This window comes from Indicator indicator, chromosome 1, assembly GCF_027791375.1.
Source record: "Indicator indicator isolate 239-I01 chromosome 1, UM_Iind_1.1, whole genome shotgun sequence".
Classification (NCBI taxonomy): domain Eukaryota; kingdom Metazoa; phylum Chordata; class Aves; order Piciformes; family Indicatoridae; genus Indicator; species Indicator indicator.
This window is the reverse complement of record NC_072010.1, coordinates 29,200,554-29,225,729: the sequence shown is the minus strand read 5'-3', so window position 1 is coordinate 29,225,729 and position 25,176 is coordinate 29,200,554. Positions and strand designations below refer to the sequence as shown.

Sequence of the window (25,176 nt, the reverse complement as noted above, 5' to 3'; positions counted from 1 at the left end):
TTCAGGGTAAGAATATAGTTTAAGTGAGATGGCCCAGCATCCTGTCAAGCTGGACCTTGAAACTATCTAATACAGGGCAATCCATCACCTCCCTTGAGAGTTTATTCCTATTCCTATGTTTAATAGTTTGAATGGTGAAAAGTTTGTTTTTTTTTTTTATGGCATGCAGTCCAAATCTCCCCAGTAACAACTCATACCCATTACCCCTTGCCTTTACCATGGGACTCTGTAAAAAGGGAGTCTCTCTCCTCTTGATGACTGCCTCTTCTGTCAGAATTTCCTCATCTAGTAACAACACCAAAACAACTACCCTAAGTGCCTCAGTTTTAGTGCAGTCCCAAGAGCTAGTTTTCATTGCCAAGTAAAGGAGAAATGTACTGAGCCCCTTACTAGTCAAGATGTTTAACTGCTCTCTCAAGCTCTCTGTTAGATTGCTCTAAACAGATTTCCCCCCACAAACAAGTTTAAGCTTTAAGAGGGACAAAAGCTGTTAGTAATAAAAGTCAAACAGAAAATGTATGCTAAGAAGCTCAAGAGATGCAGCTGAAAAAATGACTGCATTTCTCTTTTTGTAAGATGTCTCTGTATGTGAACTGAAAACAGGCACAAGCAATCAGACCATAGTGACCACCACAAAAATATTTAGAGAAGCATCAAGCAGAGAACTGTGGGCAAACCTGTGAAAGCTACACTACCTGTTGGAGAAATTCATAGACTATGCACTAAAAAAACAAAAAACCACACATGATTTCAGCATAAAACTTACCAACACATTTAGTTGATGTTCATTTTTGAATTTTTCAGCAAACTTCCAGATTTCCCTGGGATTAGATATATCCAAAATGTGCAAGAAAACATTCTACAGGAGAAAAAAGGGGAAAAAAAAAGTAAGTTACAATCAACAGGGACAGTGAGGAGACCTGTCTAGGTGAAAAGGTATTTAATTACTATGAAAAAAAATTACCTCCAGAACATAACTAAAGCACTTAGGTTAATATCAACAACTGGGAAATCTAATTCTAGTCCTTAAAACATACTAAGTCACTTGACTGTGTTGCTTTTGAGCATAACTTTTTAAAGCCAAGTTTATTAAAAGAAAACTCTACTTAGATAAATATGTGACAGACTGGCATAGCAGAGAAATAATTTTGATTTTAAATTGCAAAGCTTGCAAAATTTCTGTTTAAACAATTCATACAGCAGCTTCCTCTTTAGCTGTGTTACAGTGTGAGAGCTGAAATCCCCCTCCCACACCAACAATAACCAGGCTAGCTCAGTCTGGAAGCAAATGAAGCTTATTTACAAGCAAAACTACAATCTATGATGAAATGCAATGAATATGTACAAATATACACTATTCACAACATTTACAAATATGTACAATCAACAGAAAAACACAACAAAGCCCCTTGGGCCCCTCAAAAAAGAGGGAGCCGTGCTTATTTTCTTTCCCCTTCCCAGAGCAGGTAAAAGGAAAGCAAGCCAAGAAGCAGAGAGAGGTTCGTTAGACGTAGCTTGTCAAGGTCAGTATGTAGGTGTGTGTTATCTTCAGCCAGCAGAGAGAAGCAGCAGGCAGACTGAGAGAAGACAGACTGCGAGACTGCCCGACCTTGTTTTGAGTAGTGACTCTTAAACATTTCTCTCTCTCCACTGGAAGTGTTTAGAATAATCATTATTTGCTTTCTTACATTCAATAGTGATTTATTTACATTCTTTCACTTTCTCTGCTTGAACTTTGTGAGAAGAAAAATTAAGGACAGTCTCAAAACCATCACAAGCTGAAAGCAGCTTTCCAAAGTAATGCTCAAGGTCACAGCATCAGCTGAAAGGGACCTCTTTGGAGGCCTCTCAGTCCCACCACTCTCAGAATCAACCAGGTTGGAAGAGACCTCCAAGATCATCAAGTCCAACCGATCAACCAACCCCAATTAATCAACTAAACCATGTCACTAGGTGCCTCATCCATTCTTTTTTTAAAAACCTCCAGGGACAGTGACCCCACCACCTCCCACTCTTTCTGTGAAGAACTTCTTTCTAAGATCAAGTCTAAACTTCCCCCTGCACCGCTTGAGACTGAGTCTTCTTGTTCCGTTGCTGGTTGCTTGGGAGAAGAGGCCAACCCCCACCTGGCTACAACCACCCCTCAGGTAGTTGTAGACATCAGTGAGGTCTCCCCTGAGTCTCCTCTTCTCCAGGCTAAACAACCCCAGTCTCAAGGTAGATAACTGAGATACGGTTGTTCAGGAAAGTTTTCTTTCCAAAGATGGATATTCACCAGCCTCTCTGACTTCCCTGCTCCAGTGTTTGATCATCTTTATGGTGTATAATAAATAAATAAATAAATAAATTCCTACTATCTAGTCAGAATTTTTCCTTGTTACAATCTGCATCTGCTGCCTCTTGTCCTTTAACTGCAGATCTCCAAGTGAAGCACAGCACTGTCCTCCCTACACCCTTCCACCAAGTGGCTACAGACTACAGCAAGACCAGTCTCAGCCTTCTCTTCTTAACACTGAGCAAAACCAGCCCTCTCAGTCTCTCCTTACACACTGTGTGACCCATCTTCCCTTGCACCTTGGCAGACCTCCTCTGGACTCACTCCAGGACACTTATGGCTTCCTTGTTCTGGGAAGCCCAAAACTGGGCATAGGATTCCTGCTCTGGTCTCACAAAAGCTTAATAGTGGGGAAGATGCACTTTCCCCAGCCTGCTGTTAGTACAGCCTGGGGTGTCTTTGGCCTTCCTTGCCCCAGGGCACATTGCTCACTCTGGGACAACCTGCCACTCCCAGGTTCTTTTCTACAAAGCTGCTTTCCAGTCAGTTAGTCCCTGCCTGTACTGCTCCATGGGGTTCCTCCAACCTAAAGCAGGATTGTGCACTTTTAGTGAACTTCATGAGGTTCATGTCAGCCAACTGCCTCACCAGTTAAATCCCTCTGAACAGCAGCCCCACCCCACCCATCTGAGACCACCTGCAATTTAAGAAAGACTGCACTTCATTCCATTACCCAAGGTAATACATAAAGTAAACACCTTTTGTCCCTGTATTGACTCATAGGGGATGCCTTTAAAAAACTTAGTAGATCATCTTTGCACTGTTAATTGTTACTGTCATCCACCAGCTCAAACCACATCTCTCCAACTTGGCTACAAGGATACTACAGCAGATCATGTAAAAAGCCTTGGGAAAGGTAAGGGAAGTGACAAGCACTGCTTTCCTCTTGTCTGTAGGTACAGTCAGGCCATGTTTGCCCTTGATAAGTCCATGCTGTTTTTTTCTCCATTATCTTCCCATCTTTCGTCACTTCCATGAGGATTTGCTCCATAGTTTTCCTGGACAGCAAGGTGAGGCTGACCAACCTCTAGTTCCCCAAATCCTGCTTGCCATTTTTGAAGATGAGTGCTTTGCCTTTTTCTAGTTAACAGAAAAGCACCTCCTGCTTTGAGGAGGTCTCTAAGATCAACCAGTTTTCCCAAGGCCTTTTGCTCTCCATGGCTGTCTCCTGTGGCATCCTGCTGACCAGGTGCACATAAAAGAAAATCTGCTTCCCTAAAACCAAATGTCATAGTATTCATCCTTCTTGCCTGTCTTGATCTTAAATTCCACAATCTCATGGCCACTTCCACCAAGGCAGCTGTTCAAGACTGCTATACATGGCAGGCCCAGCAGAGATCACTCCTAGCTGGTTTGCCAAGCACTCAAAAAAAGGTAATTGTCCCCAATAGTCTCAGACATCTCATGGATTATGGCCTGCTGAATTGCCAGCAGGAATCATGGTGGCTCAAGTACTCTAAGTGATGATGGGGCCTCCCTAGACCTCTAAAACAGGCCCCATCTACTTCCTCTACTTCATCAGGCACTCTGTAGCAGACACACACTGTGATGCCACCCGCATTGATCTGTGCCTTCCCCATAAGTCCTCAACTGATCTATTACCCATTGCAGCACAAAGCTCCATGTATTCAAGCCACTCCTCTGCATAAAGCACAACTCCTCCTCCTTGTCTTCCCAACTTGCATTTCTTAAAGGGCTTGTATACACCCATTCCAGCACTCTAGTCATGCTAGCCATACCTCTTTAATCCTAGTGAGATCACAGCTCTGCAACCATGCATGGATTCCTGTTTCCTATGCTGTGTGTATTCATGTGCAGGCATCTGAGACGGGCATCCAGTCATATTGCTTTCATATGAAAACTGGGAATGCCTCCTCCATCTTGCTGTCCTCCAGACATACACAATGCCCTCATGACTCCATTATTCTTCTGTGTTTGGTCTCTACTTACCAGCGAAAGCTTAAAGCCCTCTTCACTAGCTTAGCAAACTTCTTGGCAAAGATAGTTTTGCTCTACTTTGTCATTCCTACTTAGCAATGCTCACTTCTCAGAGAAGGTGAAAGAGATAGTAAAGGCCAAAAGAAAGTGACAAAGGCCAAAGTGACACCAGCTGCATGTTCAGGTGTTGATCTACAGGATGTGTATGCTACTGCTTTCCTCTTACTGGAATGATTTAGGAGAGAACTACTTGGACTTGGTGGTGGGTTGAAAATTTCCCCCCAACATTAAATTTGCCAGACCAGCTCAGTGGAAAGCAAATGGAAGCTGTATTTACAAGCAAAACTACAATCTACAATGAAATGCAATGAAAATGTACAAATATACAATATTTACAGATATTTACAATTAACAAACAGCACAAGAACTCCCCTGGCCAAAGATCAGGGGAAGCTAATAGCTTCTCTCTCCCTACCCTCCTTACCCCCCTGTACAAAAAAAGGGACAAGAGAAAGGAGCAAAGAGATGTTAGACTTAGCCAAAACAATGCAGCCAAGGTCAAGCAGAAGCAAGTTAGTATCTCCCAGAGCAAAGAAATGAGAGAGTGAGACTGTTTTGGTACCTCTAGTTTAAGTCCCTTATCTCTTCCAAAGGGATTTTTTAGAATTATCATTATTTTCCATCTAATAGTGATTTATTTACATTCTACTACTTTCTATTCAAGATCAGTGAAAAATTTCTAAAGGCATAGCCTAAAACTACCACAGACCCCTATGCCTTTCACCCTCTGTAAGCACTCTTCATGAACTCAAGGTCACTACTCACAACATCTTGAGTGCCCATGTGGTTGGGCAACAAGAGGTACTAGTCCAAGGCCCAGACAAGCCTCCATAATACTCTAGATCTGAGTCTCCAGCAAGTGACAAACCTCTCAGGATATCAAGGCAAGACTGCAGATGGGCACCTGCATCACCCACAGAAGAATGCCTCCAGCCATTATCACCCAGTACTTCTTCCCAGTGGCAGTAATAGCTCAGGCTCATCTGTTTCCAACACCTCCCCTGACAGAGCTTGTTCTCCCTCATCTGTTACCATGGTACCATACCTATCCTATAAATGCACATCTGCAGCCTCCCTTCTGTTGCCAGCAGTCACAGGTTTCCATTCCTCCCCATCTTTGAAGTCTATACACCACTTATTCAAGCATAGCTTTCAGCTGTCCCTCCTTTCATGCACTGTGGGGTTTGTGCTCTTGTACTCCCTGCAACGACCCTGTCAATCTCCTCTTTTCCCTGTAGTTATGCAGGCTGGTCACATCCTGTCATTGCTTCACCTGACAGCCCAGCACCTTGCCCACAGCAGAACTCAACAGATGAGGTCACCATCATGTTCTGCCCCAGGCTCAGGGAAGAGTACCAGTCACTGCTTGCAGCCCAATACCTGCCACATCATCCCTCTGGAGCAGGATCTGGGCCAGCCTCCCATGAGCCAGGTACAGTCACTCCAACCAGGGCAGGAGAGTATGCTTTCAGGTGTGCCAATGCACCTCTCCAGCTGTCTGAGAGTGTTGGGTGTCTTCTGCACCCCCTTCCACAATAACTGCTTAGTGCTTGTTAGCCACCCCACATCATAACAGTCTACAGACATGAGAGTGGATGTAATGGGATACAGAAGAAAAAACAAAAAAGGGAAGAAAACATAGAATAAAAATATAATTTTCTAAACTACTACAACTAGAAATATTTCCACTCTCTAAAGCATCAAAAACCTTTTACTGTTTGTTACAGGTAATTCTGCTGCTTTTTGCAGACTTGTGTTCTACCTAGTGCAAGTACAGTAGCATTTATCAGCATACAAAAGGCATGTCAACTCCTACTCTTCTCCTAGATAGCACTTAGTCTCAAAGATCTGCCACAGAGAGTCTCATGATGTATCCCAGGAAGAGGCAGTTTTAAAATAATTATGCAGAGGACATGTTCTCATGCAACACAACAAATAATCATTAAAGGGTATCCTCTCTTTCCAAGCTGTTTCTTTAAATACTCATTATAAAAGCAAATGAGATAAGCAAAGATGCTGAGACAATTACAAGGTATTATTCCCTGCCTATAATTCTGCTTCCCTGAAGATAAATGAAAAACAACACATGACTTTCTCTCTAGCCATTGGATTTCAGCTCCTTAGTTAGGTTAGATCAGAATTTTTTCATCATAATGTTCACCTTTGACCAATAACTTCACATTGCTCTGGTGTTTCTAACTGGATACTCCTCTAAAAGCATTCTACTTTTAAAGCTACTACCATTATCTAAAGGTAGAGAAGAGATGAAGTCTTTTGGGCAGATGTTCAATATTGCAAGTGATTTCACAGACTGAAAAATGAGAACTCTCACATTGGCTCAGAAAAAGGACCCAGAGGCCTGCTCCCTACACAAGGGAGCAAAGGTAGCAAGGGCATTTCCAAAGTGAGACCAAATATCCTTGACTAGATTTACTGTAACAGATTAGGAGAACTTCCCAGTCTCCAGGTCTAGGTAGAGATACCTGCAAAACCACTGCATTTCAGCACTGAACTCTGGTGTGTGTTGCTGTGGAAGACAGGGGGAAAAAAATATCTTTGGCATATACTATAACAGGATCCCCCACCAGATAATCAGGAAGAGCAAGCTAAGTCTGGATACAGCTTGATAAGTTGCAGATAAAGCATTTCATCATCTCCCTGGATTGCTTCTGAATCTTTCTGGGTACTTATAAAGAAGGATGTGCTTGTGGACTCCTTGTTAAAATGACTCTTCCTAGTGTACAATCTTACATCCCACAGGGCATCTTGTACAGCTCATCTAATACTTCACTGAATGCTGCTTTCTATACAAGTGCTCTGTCCCCAGGGTCACAAACAAGTTGTGCAGTGCCCTCAAACTCTTTCATGACTACAGAAACTACAGGTTTGCAGCCTACTAAAAAGTGTGAGTGCAGTAACTGCTGCTTTTGGAGGAAGAATGTTATTTGCCTCAAGTTTTTTTTTTTTTTTTTCCTACAAATGACAGAAAACAGAACATGAAGGGACCTTCAGAGGTCAAACTCAGCCCTCTTCCCAGGATGTATGACTGCAGTTAGAAAACAAGGTAACAGATAATCACCAGTCTTACTATAGCCATGGGATTACACAGTTATAGACAGCTGGAAAGTATTTCTACACAAGGACTGATCTAATTCACTCCATCAACAAAGCAAAGTGCAATGCTGGTTGTGTCACACCAGGGAGCTGAAACCAAAGAGCAGAAATTCAGTCAATATGGTACCTCTAACCATAAAAAGTCTTCAGAACTTTTGATCCACACTAAAAAACTTTACTGACAAAAAAAAAAAACATATTCAAGAGACAGGTCACTATTTAAAATTAAGATAGCTCTCCAATCAAGTGTTGTGGATTAAACCTAGGCAGGCAGTTAAGCCCCACACAACCACTCACTCCCTCCCCCTTCCAGTGGGATAAGAGAGAGAATCAAAAGGGTAAAACAGACAGAAGTCGTGGGTTGAGATCAGTAAGTGAAGCAAGGCTATGTGTGCAAACAAAACAAAGTAAGGAATTAAGTCACTACTTCCCCTTGTCAGGCAAGTGTTTAGCAGTCCCCAGGAAAGCAGGGCTTCATCACATGCAACAACGATTCGGACAGACAAACACCGTAACGGCGAATGCCACTCCTTCCTCCGTCTTCCCCTGGTTTTTATCCCTGAGCACAACAACACATGGTACAGGATATCCCTTTGGTTAGCTGGGGGCAGCTGTCCCACTGCATCCTCTCCCAGTTTCTTGAGTAGCCCTAGCCTGCTCACTAGTAGAGCAGCATGAGAACTAGAAATGGCCTTGATGCTGTGTGAGCACTGTCCAGCAATAGCTAAAACATGGGTTGTCAATGCTGTTTTAGTCACAAATCCAAACCACAGCACTATAGGAGCTGCTATGAAGAAAATTAACTCTATCCCAGCAAAATAACAAATAGATCAAGAGAGAAACACAGTGACTGCACTCTTGTAAATACTGAGGAAAAAAAGCTAGAAATATACTGTAGATTTATGTATGGAAGAGAAGGGGAGAGGAAAGGAAGAGAATTTAAGAAACAGATGTAAAGTATGTAGAGCATGGAACTAGGACCATACACAGGATTTCAGAGAGCAGCCAACCTTAGCAAATCAAGACCATGCTACTCAGACAAAACCCCTTCAACTTCAATGCTGTAAACTCATAAACGTTGTTGCAAGAGTGTTGTGATGCATTAACTTTTAAAACCCTCAGCCACACAGTTAGGAATAATAAGTAGGACGTTACAAAAGATATCAACAAGAAATATGAAATAAAGCGGCATGCTGATGGTGACATTATCAATCACCAAAAACATCACTCAGCAAAATTAAATTACTTCAATTCATACAGATGATAAACTACATATGGAATGCTATTAAAAACCCACAACAACAAAATGACAAAATATTATAGCTCAAGGCCTCTGAAGTCTTTAATACGAACAGTCTAATAAGAGTAAATAAAAGACTGAAAAACAACTGACCTGATTGCCGGTTTCTGTCACTATTTCTCCTCTGGCGACCTCAGCCCGTTCCTTATTCCGGCAAACCAGATGAACCGTGCCACCTGGTGGATTTCGACAAGAAACACATGGAGTAATTGATTAGGGAACCAACTCCTTGGGGCAGCCATCAGCAAAGAGCAAAGGCCAGGAAAGTCTTGTTTGACATTAGTTTATGATATACCCAAACACGACTAAAAATCCTTTGTGATTGCATTCTGGTTTGCGGGAAATCTGTATCCTGCCAGTAGCAGTGGCAGGCAGTGCACAGCAAACAGTCTTACTTCTCTGCTGACAAAGAGTTGAGAAGTGGCTTTCGTAAGTGCAGCTGAAGCTTAGGTCTGTGGAGCCCTCAAGGCTCCCAGGACACTTGTTGATGAGCTGGAAACAGGCAGCTGGTTACAGCCATAACACCCCATAGCACTCTCAGGTTCATCAGCCTTGGGCCATTCTCAGGAACAAATTTCCCCCAAAAGGCACCAGCCTAGCAGGCTGGACACCAAGAATGCTAACAAGGTCTGCCAAAAGACTGAGGTAAAGATCCTTCAAACAAAAGGTTTAAGACACAAAAGTAGACAGAATAAGAAGCTGAAAGATTTCTGCTTGGCTCTGGTCCCTGTGAAGGCAGGCAGGCAGGCAGGATGGAGAAAGTATCATGCTGTAATAGGGTCCTCACAGAAGGCTGCATGTATGGAAAAGGTCTGCTCAAGCCATTTTCTGTCAAGTCTGCACACCATGTTTAGTGTTGATAAAACACCAGAACGATGCTGGAAAGTGAAGCTAAAGCATCTGCATTGTAAATACTTCTTTTGACACATGCTTTAAAAAGGTCAGTAAAGGGATTCAACAGTACAAATGACTGGAATAAAAGCCAGACATCAGAATTCTTCTCAGCAGTGGGAGATATGGCAAGGACCACAGCCACAAACCACATCTTAGGAGGCGCAAATCAGGCATTAAGAAAAAAAGTTTTCACTATTTTTCTTCTAAACAGACCAGGGTGTTCCAAGAGGATGCATCATCCCCACCCTTCTGAGTTTCAGGATCCAGCGAGTCAAAGCAATGGCTGGTTCAGTCTAGTGTTGGCAACAGTCTTACTTCAAGTGGGATGCTGACAAGAAGACTTCTAAGGGTCCCTTCCAAACCAACTCTTCTATGAAAAGAATATGCAGGGCAAAGCTCCTCTCAAAGGCCTGGATACTTACCATCAACTCGTAAAACAGCCACATTAAAGAGTCTTCAGAAGAGAACTATAGGATGGGTAGGCATAATTGTTTTATTTTTATGTTTTGTATTCTCTGATCATTACACACAATGTGTTCATCTCAGTCACAGGAGTACCTGAACTCTTCAATTTATCTATTGTTAAAGGTGTTTTAGGGGTTGCTTAGCAGCCCACCATCACCAGGAGGCTTAACCGATGTAATCTTAAAGGACCGATAATAGAAACAATGGTGCCAGGTCACTTCTAGCACCCCAAACCCAAATGCATGGCACCAAGTCTACCCTAGGGGCACCAAGTACCCTCCTAGGGACACAGGAGTCACACATGGCACAGTCCAGTCTGTGACAAAGGTATTTCCACTGAGCACTACAACAGCAGGTAGCATTGGCACACAGCTGATACTGGCAACAAGCCTCAAGGTTCTTCTGAAATGTCTTCCACTGCACTGCCAGCATTGGCTGGGCTACTTTTACCAAGCACACAACCACAGGCAGCAGTAGGAAACTCATGAATCTGGGATAATCATACAAATGACATTAAATGATGCTTCATCTTCAGGGACCTCATGGAAGGGACCACACACAGATAGGCACTGAATACACTGACATCAAAATGAAAGACAGCCTTTGCCCCAGAGAGAACAGATACAGGGAGTGAGAGAAAAGGCAATCAGAACAGGCAGTGTCCAATGCTTGCCTCTTTGACCATTCTCATTGTGACTGTAGGCTTCAGCTGCAAAGGAGAGCTTTAATTACAGATCTTAAGGCATCTTCAAAGATGTGTATTTGCAGATGGTTAAGGCACTCAACCCAAAAAGCATTAGTAATGTGTGCAGGTACTAATTAAACATGGAAGCTTTCAAGTTGATCAGAAACGTTTTCATAGCCTACAGTGGAAAACGTTCCAAGAAAACAGAAGAGGATTTTAAGGGCTTTGAATAAGAAGGTTTTTTTCTTATTAAGGACAGAGGGAAGTTTTGGTATGACCTATGGGCTAGGAAAGGGATTTAAAGATACTTTCCATGGTAAAAATTAAAATTATTTGTACTTAAACAACATATGGGTTGGATGAAGACTGCATAAACTGGAAGTACAGTTCAAAAGACATACAGGAAAGCCCAAAACTTGCAATACCCACATGACACCAATTCGGAGAAAAGTTGAACTCAGGCTAAAGAAACTGTCACAGAGACCATCCCTGCAAAGAACTAAAGGTAAGGCAAACACAATTTGTTTGTTTTTTCATTGAACCCGAATTCCTTATTTTCCTGTCATGGTATACTTGAGAAGATTCGACTAGAAGCCAGAGCACCAGCAGCTGATGCTGGGTTTCAGAGCAACAAGTGCAAAGATAGCATCAGGAAGACACTGTTAAGTCATTTTAACTTCTTATGCAGTGCAAGACACATTTAAGGTATCAGACAAGCAGTCTGATCCCCAGGTTGTTCTTTGGGCTCCAAATACTAGACAGGTGACCAAATCCTGTGCAGATCTAGTCAGCTTGACAGCTTGCAAAGCCTGGCAAACATCCATTTATGAGAAAAACAGTCAAAAGACAAAAGCATGCTTACATAAAGCTATTATACATAAGGGCAGTAGTGGAAACCTGAAATCAATCACATACTGGCACTGTCGGGAATCTTTAAACCAAAGGCTCGTTAACTCTAATACTTTTGAATCAATTTAACCAAGTTGCTACTTTCCTTGATAAGTTATGAAACCTAAGCAGGCAAAGAGAGAGCAAAGAGCCCCAGGCTCCTCCCTTTCATTCCAGATGCCAAAACTCCAATCACTCTTGCACAACAGGAATTATTTTGTCAATTCTGAAAGGGATTAGGGTTATCCTTCAACAGTAGCTACTTCCAATTCACACCATCTCCTTCCTGGCTTACAAAGAACAACATCAAAAAGTTATTATCATTAAGCTCAAGTACAACTATGTGTCTCCTTTTATACTCTCATCTCAGCTTAACAAAACCAATTGTTTTCTTTCATCATATGATGAAATTTACCATATTATCATGGTTAATCACTGGTTTGAAATTATAAATTCTTCAAACTAGTTCAAACCAAACCAGGCTGCTGCCTTAAACAACTGTGATCCATCACCAGCAACCTTAGATGCCACCAACACTGGCAGTTTCACTAGATACACACTTGAAGAATACTTTGCAGATCTTCTCCACTAATTTTATTTCATTATTCCACTTTTAACACCACTGATCATGCTTAAACCTCTAACTCACACTAACAGCCCTCTAAAATAACATGTCTGATTCCTCCATCCCCAAAAGTTGTGTCTTTGTGCTGGAAGGCCCAACCTGCTTCCTTCCGTCTTCTCTGTAACACTCCCTCAGGGCTCCTCACTACAGCCTGGCTCACCTCTCCTCGCTATCTCTTTGGCTGTGGCCTTGCCAATGCCACTGTTTGCACCAGTGACCAGAAAGGATCTTCCAGCCACGTTCACCTCCACATCGTCCGGATTGAAGTGCCTGGATGCAGACTCATAGCCGCACCTGTGTAAATCAGAGACGCGTGTGAGAAACTAGAAGACAGTAATTTCAAAAGCACAGGGGAAGGTTGAAAGTGCTCTCCCCTCACGGCTCAGCATACACTAAACACTACACCTCTACTCCATCACTCTTCCTACTCATGGGACAGGCCACGCACAGCGTGAGTGACACAGCAACCAGCGGCGCAACAACAACTCAACGCCTTCTCCTGCCACAAGCCCCACACAGCAAGCTTTCCGCCCTCAGGCAGGGCTTCAGCTGCAGCCCTAGGGCGGCTGCCTGAGCGGACTCAGGACGGCCCGAGGCAGCGCCACCGGGCAGTTCTAAACGACAAAGCCTTAGTTTGTCCGCCCTGGCTGGGAAGCTTCGATTACAACTGTAAGAGCGCCCTGAAAGGGTTAAGTGCCCGCGGACGTAGAGAAACGCCCCCAGCCGCAACGCCCGCCCCGCTCCGCCGCACTGCACAGCACAGTCCGGGGGCAGCCGCCACCCGTACCTCGTGTACTCCCGCAGCCCCTTCATGAACCAGACGGTGTTGCGGTACCAGGACATGGTGGTGGTGCTGCTGCTGCCGTCGCCACAGCAGTGCTGGCCCCGCCTCTGTCCTTACATAAGGCGTCGGGTCCGGCCCTGCCCGCCCGCGCTTAGATAAGGGCCCGGGAGCAGCCCCGCCCTGCTTTGCTCGCGGCCGCCGCTGCCGTTACCGGCTGGGCACACGAAGGGGAGAGCGGTGCGGGGGAGGGTGATGTGAGTTTTGCTGGGGTGTGGTTGTGCACCTTTCCTCCCTCACAGCGGTTCGTGGAATGCTTTTACTTTTCTCTTCCATTTAGCCGCTTGTGCTGCTTTTAGACACTCGATCTGTGTACCTCTAGCCAGCCAGACGTTTTGGGCAGTGTTGGAGGTTGCCTCTGCGGTGTTGGAGGCTACTGTGCCTGGTGAAGGTGATGGCAAAGGAAGAAAGGAAGGCACCAGTGCGCCTGCTTAGGATAGAGGCTGCTGTCAACCCAGCTAGGACTGGAAATGAGGTGTTCTGTGTTGAGAATGGGGAGTGGTGCTACAGGACTCGGGCCTGCGTCCTCGGCCCTTGAAAGCTGTCAAAGGCATCCACTGCAGAAAGAAACTACTGTGTTGTGCCAGACCGTGTAGCATCTTATGGAGCAAACACACCCATGAAATTCCTGTCTCCTACTAGCAGGGTTTTAAAGGATACCAGTGCACAAGTGGCCATTGCAGTAGGGAGGGTGAAATTGATGATCTGGGTGAGGGGATTTAGTCCACCATCAGTAAGTTTGGAGATGACAGCAAATTGGGAGCAAGTGTTGATCTGTTACAGGGTAGGAGGGCTCTGCAGAGGGACGTTGACAGACTGGACAGATGGGCAGAGTCCAACAGCATGAGGTTTTACACATCTTAAATACCAGGTTCTACCATTGGCCACAAAACCCCATGCAGCGCTACAGGCTGGGGACAGAGTGGCTGGGGAGCAGCCAGACAGAAAGGGACCTGGGGGTGCTGGTTGACAGTAGGCTGAACATGAGCCAGCAGTGTGCCCAGGTGGCCAAGAGAGTCAATGGCATCCTGGCCTGTATCAGGACTAGCGTGGCCAGCAGGAGCAGGGAAGTCATTCTGCCCCTGTGTTCAGCACCTTGAGTACTGTTCTGGACTGCTCAATTCAAGAAAGATGTTGAGTTGCTGGAACATGTCCAGAGAAGGGCAACAAAGCTGGTGAGGGGTCTGGAGCACAAGCCTTATGAGGAGCAGCTGAGGGAGCTGGGGTTGTTTAGCCTGGAGAAGAGGAGGCTCACGGGAGACCTTGATGCTCTCTACAACTACCTGAAGGGAGGTTGTAGCCAGGTGGGGGTTGGTCTCTTCTCCCAGGCAACCAGTGACAGAAGGAGAGGACGCAGTCTCAAGCTGCACCAGGGGAAGTTTAGGCTGGATGTTAGGAAGAAATTCTTCACAGAAAGAGGGCTGTGCTGCCCAGGGAGGTGGTGGAGGCACTGTTCCTGGAAGTGTTTAAAAAGAGCCTGGATGAGGCTCTTAGTGCTATGGTATAGTTGATTAGATGGTGTTGGGTGATAGGTTGGACTTGATGATCTGGAAGGTCTTTTCCAATCTGATTAATTCTGTGATTCTGTGGAATTTAAAATTTGTTTTCACTTCCCATGGTATGTGCATTTGAGCAGTGAACTTGGAGTTGCACATCTGGACAATCCATGTTAGCCATAAGGAAATTGTCATTATAGATAGGGGTTTAAGTGTACTGAAGGACTATGCACTTAGAAAGTTCAATGTAAAATTTAGAAAAATTCATGCATTTTATGTGGTATACAGGGCCACAGGCAGAGAATCTACTTTGAGAACCCTACCTAAGTTTTCAAGAGCTTAAGGTACCTGGTTTGAATAACAGAGATGGGAAGGAATGGCAATATTCTTTTTTGACCACGTAAAACATCCTGATACTTCTTTTTCTCTAAATCTCTTCACTCTGGCAAAGGCCTGCTACTAAAGTACTTCCATTTTCTTAGCAAGTTGTCTCTTAGGCTCACAAAAAAGGTACTTCCCACCACAAAGTTAAAACTTTTGAACTCAGTGCTGTCTAATTCTACTAGGTATTATGTGTGAAAGAAGAGTTTTCAGAGGGCAAACCTACCACATTTTGACAATATTTTCTTCTATTCAAAGATAACCCAGCTAAATGCCACACTTCTGCATGAAATCTAAAAATACTTGCTTTTAATTAATCAGTTGAAATTATTTATTTAAAAGCAGCATCCCAAGTCAGTTTAAACTTGATTTCTTTTTTCCTTGGAAATGGCTAGGAGTTTTTGACTGACGTTCCTAAAGAATTCATTGTGAATCTCATATTTGAAATGAAGACTTCTGGCCCAGAAAGGAACAGCTCAATAGTGGTATGAGAGGCAGAAGGTTATTTCCTGTAATGGAAAATGACTGGCAGTATGAACTACAGTACATACAGTACATACATATGTACTATGATGTCTGTAGGTATGAAACTGTGAGCTATATGGAAAAGGTTTTGTGATCATCACTTACAACATGCAATTAGCATCCAAAACAGTAAGTCTAGGCTGCTATAATAATGTTAGCTAATCATGCTCACTGTGAACAGAGCAGATGTCAGGCTTATGCAAGTCCTGCATACAGGCTGAGATAAGGCATAGAGGCATGTGTGTGTGTGTATATATATATATATATATATATATATCCCTACTTTCATTCCCTTACGCTGCTGGCCCTTCAGCTTCTCCTTTTCCCTCACAGCCTGTATGAGTCTGTCTGGTTACTTTCCGTAAAGCCTGGTTCAGGGAAAATAGACAGCAAAGGAAAACCAGGGAATTATGTGGGCATGCCTGCTGTTATGAATGTCAAGGCAGAAAACTCTAGTGCTGCCTAACATTTTTATGCTAGTTAGAGTGTTTCACCTTGGGCTTTGTAATCCTTGGTGCATTTCAGCGTGCTGTTAGGAGAACAATAATGTTCCAGAGATTCAATAAACCAGGTTGTGCTTTATTCCCTTGTCATTTCATTGTTTACCCTGTTTATTTCTTAAGCACTGAGACTATGGCTTAGTCCATGTAAGACTGGATGATAGTTCTGGTGTGTTTTGTTTGTAGTTTCAGTCTATGTTTCTGTAAATTGAGTGGTATTATCTTTGCAGTCTGCTGAACTCTAAAAGTAAACAGGGTGTATGCAGATGCACAGAATTCCTTGCAGGCTAAACTATTTGAACTGTAATTGGCTAGATGCTGGATGGTGCAGCCTTGAGGTACTAACCAATATGAGTATGAAGAGCAGAAGTTGTTCATGAGTCAAACACAAAAATACATTCCAGCAACCAGACAATAGGAGCAGCTCATAATGTTTTGAGGTGCAAGCAGTAATGGGCAATTACAATATATTACTCTTATTAACATTAGAGAAGACTAAGACATCTGAATGTGGGGTTGGAAACTGGTGTCACCCTGGTATACACAAAATTCTCTGAGGATGTAATGTAAGTGCTGTAGCACCACTACTGTGATGTTAGCCACATCCTTTTAATAAATAGTATTTTCAGGAGATTTTGCAGACACCAAGAAATTATGCCCCTGCCAGAGTGCCAAAGTCTCTGAGCACACTCAGCTAAGAGATTTCTGCTTAGAAACACTTGTTTTGTTGGGTTTTGTTTTGATTTGGTTTGGGGTTTTTTTTGTGTTGAGGGCCTAAACTTGCACCCAGAAAGGAGTTGTCATTGCACTCTGTTCTATCTGGACAACTTCACATCAGAAACAAGCTGTTGCACGCTGTCCAAACACCTAAGATGTTTGTGCTGCCTCATTTCACCCTCTGTGATGTACTGCAGGAGACTGTACAGATAGTGTGAGTGCTCTCTGCTAACCTGGCCATCTCAGCAGTGAGGCAGTATGGGTTGTGTGCAGGAGACAGGTAAAACACAGTTTTGCCAAGCATTGGCTGATGCTCTTGAAAGGCCTGCCTCAGTATTCTCACAGGCAAAACTTCTGCCCACATCAGGACTTCTGTCTGCTTGTTGCCTTTTGTACTGAAACCTATGTTGATATGGCTTGTTAGCTGAGTTTAGAATGCATTCTGGAGTTTTGGATTTTTGGAGTTACAGGTTTTGTTTTCTTTCATGATTGCTACTAGCTCAGTGTTAACTCTGACAGGACACTGTTCAGAATGTGAGGGATTTTTTTTGACAAGGAATTCTCATTAATTGGCAGTCAACATCTCAGACAGTTATCACAGCCAGCAGCTGATACACGTGCATAGCCTAGCTCCCTAGCTGGAAACAGAGGGATCAAGAGAGCCACAAGTCTGTCGAGTTTCTGACATTTCCCTCATTTGAGCACAAAATCCTTGGCTAAACACAACCCAGTGTTCAGCCCTGATAAAACATACCCAAGTTAGCTGTTCCATTTGAGGTCTATAACACTTCAGGTATATATCTATGCTATCAGGTATAGCACTAAGCATATTCCCAGGTCCTGATCCTTTTATTGCCCCCACTAGGCAAACAATTATTGATGCCTAGGCTCTCTTTAAATATTAAACAGGTACTTCTGGCCAAAATAAGCTTCAAGGGGAATAGTTTGCTAAAGGGCTAATTCATTCCCAAGGACTATGGATGAAGCTGCACAAGGGTTACCAATGCATAGCTTGGCTTGGCACTGGTGATCCTGTGTTCAGGTAGGTGCATCTGCCAGCACAGAAACAGATCCCAGGTCTGTTATGCAGGCCCAACCTAAATGCAGATAATCCTCCAAGCAAATAAAAATTCTAGAATGTTTTGACTGTGAGTCTCCAGATACTAGGATTTTTCATAGAGTAATGAACTCAGAATCTTGTATTTTCTTGAAACACAAGAGCTTGTGAAAAATGTCTGTCAGGCCTCCAACTGGACTAATATGTCAAACATACTTTAGACCTGTCAAATAGCAAGGAGCTTAAAAGAAAAATTTAATTGCCTCCTAATACAAAACCTGAAAATACCAATTTCTGTTAAGGGCTGTTGTTTTTCAGCATGTTTCATATTTTCTTCTCAGGGGACTGATCTAAAAGGTCAATAGAGTACTCAAGATCTGAAAAGCAATTATATATTATATAAGATGTTTAAGAGGAGCTTCAAGGCCATCTTGCCAATCTCTTTTAATATTCTTTTTTTGTTGTTTTTTTATTTTATTTTATTTTTTTTTAAGAAAGAGGCTAAAATCTCGATCTGAAGGATGAGTGGCTCCTTAGTTTGCTTCCTACTGGAGATCTGGCAGACTGTTGTGCATTCTCTCCTTGCTTTGCCATTACCAATTTTCTAATTAAGTGTCTGTGCCTGCCCCCATTAAATCAATCAGAACACTGCCACTGATTGCAGTGGGAACAGGAGCAGTCTTTAAGGGCCAGATTTTCAAAGGAAGTAGCAACCATGAGCAAGTTGCTGTTGCTGTGGGAGTCACTTCCAACCCTGCATTTGCCATGCTGGCCTCAGCTCTAGGTGCAGAGCACTCAAAAACTCCAGCTTTACTCTGCCCCTATGAGTGTAGTAGCAATCAAGTTCTGTCAGCAGCTTGAGGAGAGGCAGTCAGCACTCTGCCTTTTGCCTAGCTGAAGCAGAGGGTTTGGCGAGTGGTCGAAAGGGAACACCCAGATGATCCTGAGGTCTCAGGGACATGTCTGAAGTGCTTAGGCTAGTAGAATGAAGAGAAAAGCAAAAGCTGATCATCCTAAATGCAGGGAGGGATCAAAATTCTGGCATTTGTGGTGTTTTTATGAACAGTAGGGTATTTGTTTTGTTGTGTGCTCTTATACCCAAGTAATTACTAAGTTTGCCAGCCACTGTCATCAGCAGTGTTGTTGCCAATGAACAGTCAGGCTTTCCCCAGACCAAACAGCCTTTTGTTCTGGAGAAGCAAATGTGGCAGTATGTCATCAGCTCAGCTCAATCACTCCATTTTACTAAGGGGGCAGTAACAGGAATCTCTCATTTTCCCTTATCATAAGTATAGGTTTGCTCCACCAGCTGCTGAGGGCCTTGGTCTCTGAGAACTTGTCAGGCCTCCCAGGGACAGGCATGTCCTGGCAAGGAGGTGGACTGTCAAGTGTTCTCCCAAAGTAAAAGAATTGACTGGGAGATGAAGCTAAAGTTGCTGCTAACCTAATTAATCTCCTCCATGTGAAATATTTAATTCATCCTTTGGTATCTAACTGTTTTTAAAATAATAGGAACTTTATAGTTAATTTTCATCTTAGAAAACAGATTTCTTTTTTGTCAATAAAAGATCAATTTTATTATTCCCATGACAGAAAATTTACCTTTTTGTCCTCACAGTAGGCAACATACTTGAATGCACACATTTGTGGCTAGGCTGTGACAATGATGCAGTTATCTGTACTAGTATTTTCTTCATCTACCTGTTTGTCCTCTTACTGTTCTTCTACTGAGTCATGCTGTCAGACAAGGATGCTGATGGATTTATTGACTCAGGTGAATTCTATACTCCATTCTTTACTCTCGTTTTTCATATTCTGCAAATCCTACAGCTTATTAGCATTGATTATTCTAGCCCAGCTGCTACCAAGTTGCAGATACTATCTAGTAGTATGTCTCTGGGAGACAGCTACAAGCAGAGCAACAACTACACCTCAGCTTATATGGTTGCTGTAAACGGTGTTGTAGGTTGAGGGTTAACCGCTGGACCCTAGGGTGGCAAACCCCACCCAGGGGGTGGCACCAGGTTATGTATCACGTTATTCCCTTCCCTTTCCTGCATGCCTTCTGTTTAAGAGGCAGGACTCCTGGGAGCTCCTTCTGGCACTTGTTTTTTGTTTGCTGGTTGGTGGGGAGGTTCTTGCCGGCCGCTGGGGAGGTTCTTGCCGGCCGGGAGCTGTATTGCCACGTAGCTGGGCCTACTCCACTGCCGGTTCTGGTTTTGTATATATTTCTGTATCTATGCCCTTCCCTGATATTTCTGTACAATGCCTTTTGCCTTAATACCTTTTATTTTTTGTTAAACTTACTTTCTAACTTCCAAGTCCGTGCAAGTGTTTTTATTTACTCCTTTTACCTTCTTCTGCCTACCTTTTCCCTATGGGGGACGAAGGAGGGGGGCTGGAGGTAATATTCATTCTGTCCGGTGGGGTTTTGCCCTGGAAGCTCAAACTAGGACACTGTGTTCAAATGCCAATGAAACAGAGTTAGATAAAGGTTGGACTTGATGATCTTAAAGGTATTTTCCAACTGAAACAGTTCTATGTTTCTATGAATGGCCTTAAGTTTTGTGTCTGCGAGCACCGCTCTGTGGTAACTGAACCCACAGAGATATGTAAAACTTACCCATGTAAAGCTGGAGCCAAACCCTCCCCTGCAAATAACCGCCAGACCTGCTTGGTAAAGGTCTTATTTCACCTGTTGCTGGACAAGGGTTTTTTTTTAAAGTCCATGAAAAATAATGAAGCAACCCTTTTTCTGATATATTCTGAATATAAATTAAATCTATGAATTAGTAATGTGACATTCACGCAGAAGTAGGATAGCAATACAAAAAGCACCATTAAGCAATGACAATAAAAAGGAGATGCCTATAGCAGCTTCTGAATAAGTGTACATAGTGCATGTACACTGTTTGTAAGCCATGTACTCATTTCCTGTTGATACTGAATGATTAAATTATTTTTTTCCAAAGGACCGAGAATCAAATCCATAAGATTGGCAGGTACCAAACTCACATGGATATCAAGGATGATCTTGTTTTTAAAAATGCTTTCATGTGTGTTGGCTTACAGGCACACAGTTTGCATCTCTGAGTACCTCTCACATGTGAGCTGCTATACTGCAGCATGGGGAAGGGTATCACAGATACCCACTTTACCTGAGCATTAACGATCATATAAAAGAGTCTGTATGGCTTAGGTTCAAATTTCTGGGCAAAATCAGTCTCTGATGTAACTATTCATCTCAGTGAAATTGCAGCAAGGTTGATTGTAATTGGTATGACTCATAAATGTGAAGTACCCTCACTTTTAAACTCTGATCACACACGCTCGTATACTTATACTGGTCAGTATTTTCCTCCCTGCATTTTTATTGAAATGAGACATTTGATAGAAATTCACTGTTATGAACATGTATAAGTGATTTCCCAGAACTGTATACAATTTTCTCAGTAACCTGTTCTGGCAATATAACAGTGTTGTTTTTAGCAGATTCCTTGTACTTTGTTTTCTTGTACTATGCAATATTCAGACAGCACTTCTCAGCCTTTTTTATCTTTCCTCAAATACTACACTCTCTAAAAATGTTTTCTTTTTCCTCTTATGACTAGCACTTTTGGGTCTTTCATGTACTCCATTAGTGAACAGGAACCTCAAAAAATGTAAGCCAAGAGGCAACAAGGTCAAATTGAAGTCCTGGTGTAACAATCCTTTTTGTGCTGTGTGTAGAATGTGCATGAGTCTGCATCGTGACACAAAGTCCCTATCAAAAATATCCGGGGAAGATGAATAACCAGAGATAAGATTCGACATAACTTACAGACACTGATCTGGGTTTGAATGTTGTACGATGTGTGCAAGTCATTACTGGTTTAATCCGGATGAGAGGATTGAGAGTACCCCCAGCAAGTTCATTTATGATACAAAACTGCGGGGAGGAGGGGGGCAGGTGGCTGACACCCCATCAGGCTGTGCAGCCATCCATTGAGATCGGGACAGGCTGGAGAGCTGGGTGCAGGCAAACCTCATGAAGTTTAATAAGGACAAGTGCAGGGTCCTGCATCTGGGGAGGAATAACAACAGGCACCAGGACAGGTTAGGGACTGTCCTGCTGGAAAGCAGCTCCATGGAGAGAGACCTTGGAGACAATAGTGGACAGCAAGTTCTCCATGGGACAGCAATGTGCCCTTGTGGCCAAGAGAGCCAATGGGATCCTGGGGTACATCAAGAAAAGTGTGTCTAGCAGGTCTAGGGAGATTCTCCTCCCCCTCTACTTTGCTCTGGTGAGACCACACCTGGAATACTGTGTCCAGTTTTGGGCTCCCCAATTCAAGAGAGACAGGGACCTGCTGGAGAGAGTCCAACAGAGGGCCATGAGGATGATTAGGGGACTTGAGCATCTCTCCTGTGAAGAGAGGTTGAGAAACCTGGGGCTGCTTGGTCTTGAGAAGACTGAGAGGAAATCTCGTCAATGTCTATAAATATCTGAGGGGTGGGTGTCAAGTGGAGGGGGGCAAGCTCTTTTCAGTGGTGTGCAATAATAAGGAACAATAGGTGCAAGCTTGAACATAGAAGATTTCACCTCAACATGAGGAGAAACTTCTTTACAGTGAGGGCGATGGAACACTGGAACAGGATGCGGTTGTGGAGGTTGTGGAGTCTCCTTCTTTGGAGACTTTCAAAACCAGCCTGGATGCATTCCTGTGTGGACTCCCCTAAGTGATCCTGCCTTGGCAGGGGGTTTGGACTTGATGATCTCTTGAGGTCCCTTCCAACCTCTAATGTATCGTGATACTGCAATTTCATAGACCTTTGCAAAGTCAAAGCATTTATGTGCATTTACACAAACTGTTCATGTTTCAGGATCTGAGATGTTCAAAACAATTCTCGACATAACCTAGAATAGCTTCTGCTGCTTTATTTTTTCTGCACAGTCACCCTGTAATTTTAAAATCTGTTCTGAAACCTTGTAAAGCCCAGAGCAAGTGCTGTGTGAGAGAGATCTGCTTCTCCAAGAGCACACTGTCCCTCTACATACTCCTGAGGAGATTAGGTCTGTGATATGCCTGATACTCATCCTTCCTCTCTTCTTTGGGTCAGCAGGTAGGAGCTGTCTTGTGTTCAGCATTTGAAATGATGGAACATAACATTTTCCTGTCTGGCTGCAGCTCTTAAAATAGCTGTGGGAAGCTGCTCCCTAGAGCTTTGGAATATTACGCCCACTGCAAAAGAAGGTGGAGTAGTGGGTGGAGAAATGTACTGTGGGCAATAAGCTGTAAAGAGTGTGATTTATTTCATGGCAGCCACATTGTATTTATGGTAAGTATACGTCCAGAGTCTGGGTGTGTATGCAGAAATGTTTTTGTGTCTTTCTTTTATTAGACTTCTGTAGTACTCTCAACTAGCAAGCTATCTAATCCATTGAAATAATTTTTTTTTTTTCCTTTAAAAGCTAGAAGTAGACCTTTGTTCTCAATAAGAGGAGATGGAACAGTTACAGATGGTTTCCTGCATTATTGTCAATACATATTAGAGTTCATAATGATTATCGTAAGTGTGTATTTGGTTCAATTTCCAGAAGACTTTTATAGTACTGTAAAAAAAAAGGGGGAGGGGAGGAGGGCAAAAAAAGCACAAACTGTAATAATAGTAACAACTAATATTTTTTTTTTTTAAAGAGGACATTTTCAATTTGTAATTGTAGTCTAATGGCAAAATATTAAAGATTTTCATACCAAGGTGTAGGTTGTATCTTCGATCGTTTGATGTTTGGGCCTTAATGACTTAATTCCCCCACAGCTCTTTGCTAAGGAACTGTACTTACTTCTCCAAGGACTGAGCAGGTGTCTCAGACACCATCAGTTTGTGGCAATTTTAAAAGTTGGTGCTTGCAAGTTAAGGTGATGTGGACCACACACATGTTCCTAGCTTGCCTCAAAGTGAGATAAAGTGCCTTCAATTAAACTACCTCCCTGTGAGATATCCCTGGTCATGGCCGGGGGGTTGGAACTAGATGATCCTTGTTGTCCCTTCCATCCCTGACTGATTCTATGATTCTACTTTTGTCTGGATTTAAGCTGAGTGTTTTATTTATCATTGGAGCAACCCAAGAAAAACTATGCTGCTGATGGTGGGTGAGGAGAAGATTGGTCACTTAGTAAGTTACTGTAAGTTTGTTGTGTTTAATCATATGTCCATAACCAGGTGTATGGGCTCCATATCTTCATGACTGCAGTCTGTTGAAGGAGGCAGTAGCAGTGAAAGTGCATAAAGCATGCTCAGAGCTCTTTGGTTACAGAACTGATGACTCCAACAAATTTGGAGTTGTGATGTTCACGCTTGTATGTGCCATAGGTTGTTGATGTACACCAGTATTTACACCAAGGTAAATACTATCAATTCAGAATTTTCCTCTCTTAATCCTGAGAAAGCTTTTTTGTTTATTTATAGTTTATTTATAACTTCAAAGTATTTCACAAATGCCTTTTGCATTGTTAGTACTTCAATCATTTCATATTTGTGCCAACCAGGTACTGAACACTGCACTGTGACTTGGCAGCTCTTTCCCAAGATGTCCATGAAGGCACCAGGTTCCAATACCTGAAGAATTAAGCCTTCATGGTAGACTGTAGGGAACCAGTCAGTTTTAATCTCCCATAAATGAGACATAGGTCTCAGGCTTACCATTGTGTGGCTGAAGTTTGATAAGTCACTGTACATCTGCTGAGCTGCTTTAACTATGCCCACACAGGCACATGGAAAGCACAAGACAATGTGCCTTAGTTTACATTTCCTAAAATCACCTCACGCTTGCTCATATAGGAGTACACTCATCATCACTTGCTGCAAGGTCACTGGGAATCAGAGCAGATTTAATCAGGAGTATGAGCTCTTAATTTTTTGTAATCAAGAATGATTGTAGGAGCATTTTGCAAGGACAGGGAAATTTGTACTGAAACCCTGTGGGTGAATGTGTAGCTACTTTGTTGTTAAATTTCTTTTGCATTATCAACTGAGTATAATTTTAATTTTTATGCCTGTTCCAATCTTTAGGGTAAAGTTCATGTGTAATGATAAACAGCTAGTTACTGGCTGGTCTATCAGCACCCTGAATAGATCTCTAGTGAACATCTAAGTTACTGTCAAAGTCCATGCAGTGTGCAAGGTGGTCTGAATACAGCCCTTTATCTCCTTGTCTCAGCTCCCTCATCTGTAATGCAGGGACAGTGATACACTTCAGCAAGGCTATGGGGATGTTCAGATCCCAGTGAAGAGGACAACACAACTATTTTTATAGGCAAGGATGTACTATGATGAAACAACGTAGTTGTTTTAGAGGGGTTTGCCCTCTGCAA

At 43.0% G+C, this 25,176-nt stretch overlaps 1 protein-coding gene across 4 annotated transcripts in view; it reads right to left on the bottom strand.

Annotated features, from left to right (window-relative positions):
• The window catches only part of DHRS12 (dehydrogenase/reductase 12), a 35,247-nt gene extending 22,085 nt beyond the window's left edge, over positions 1 to 13,162 (bottom strand). For 3 of the 4 annotated variants that reach the window (XM_054390812.1, XM_054390809.1, XM_054390821.1), the window contains exons 1-4: positions 13,092 to 13,162; positions 12,465 to 12,598; positions 8,841 to 8,923; positions 767 to 859 (exon numbers count right to left, since the gene is read on the bottom strand). In XM_054390812.1, coding sequence (XP_054246787.1) covers positions 767 to 859; positions 8,841 to 8,923; positions 12,465 to 12,598; positions 13,092 to 13,147 — 366 coding nt within the window. In that variant the 5' untranslated portion in view covers positions 13,148 to 13,162. The remainder of the gene's footprint in view (positions 1 to 766; positions 860 to 8,840; positions 8,924 to 12,464; positions 12,599 to 13,091) is intronic. The other variant, XM_054390839.1, reaches the window with a different exon arrangement.
• Between the last annotated feature and the right edge of the window lie 12,014 nt (positions 13,163 to 25,176).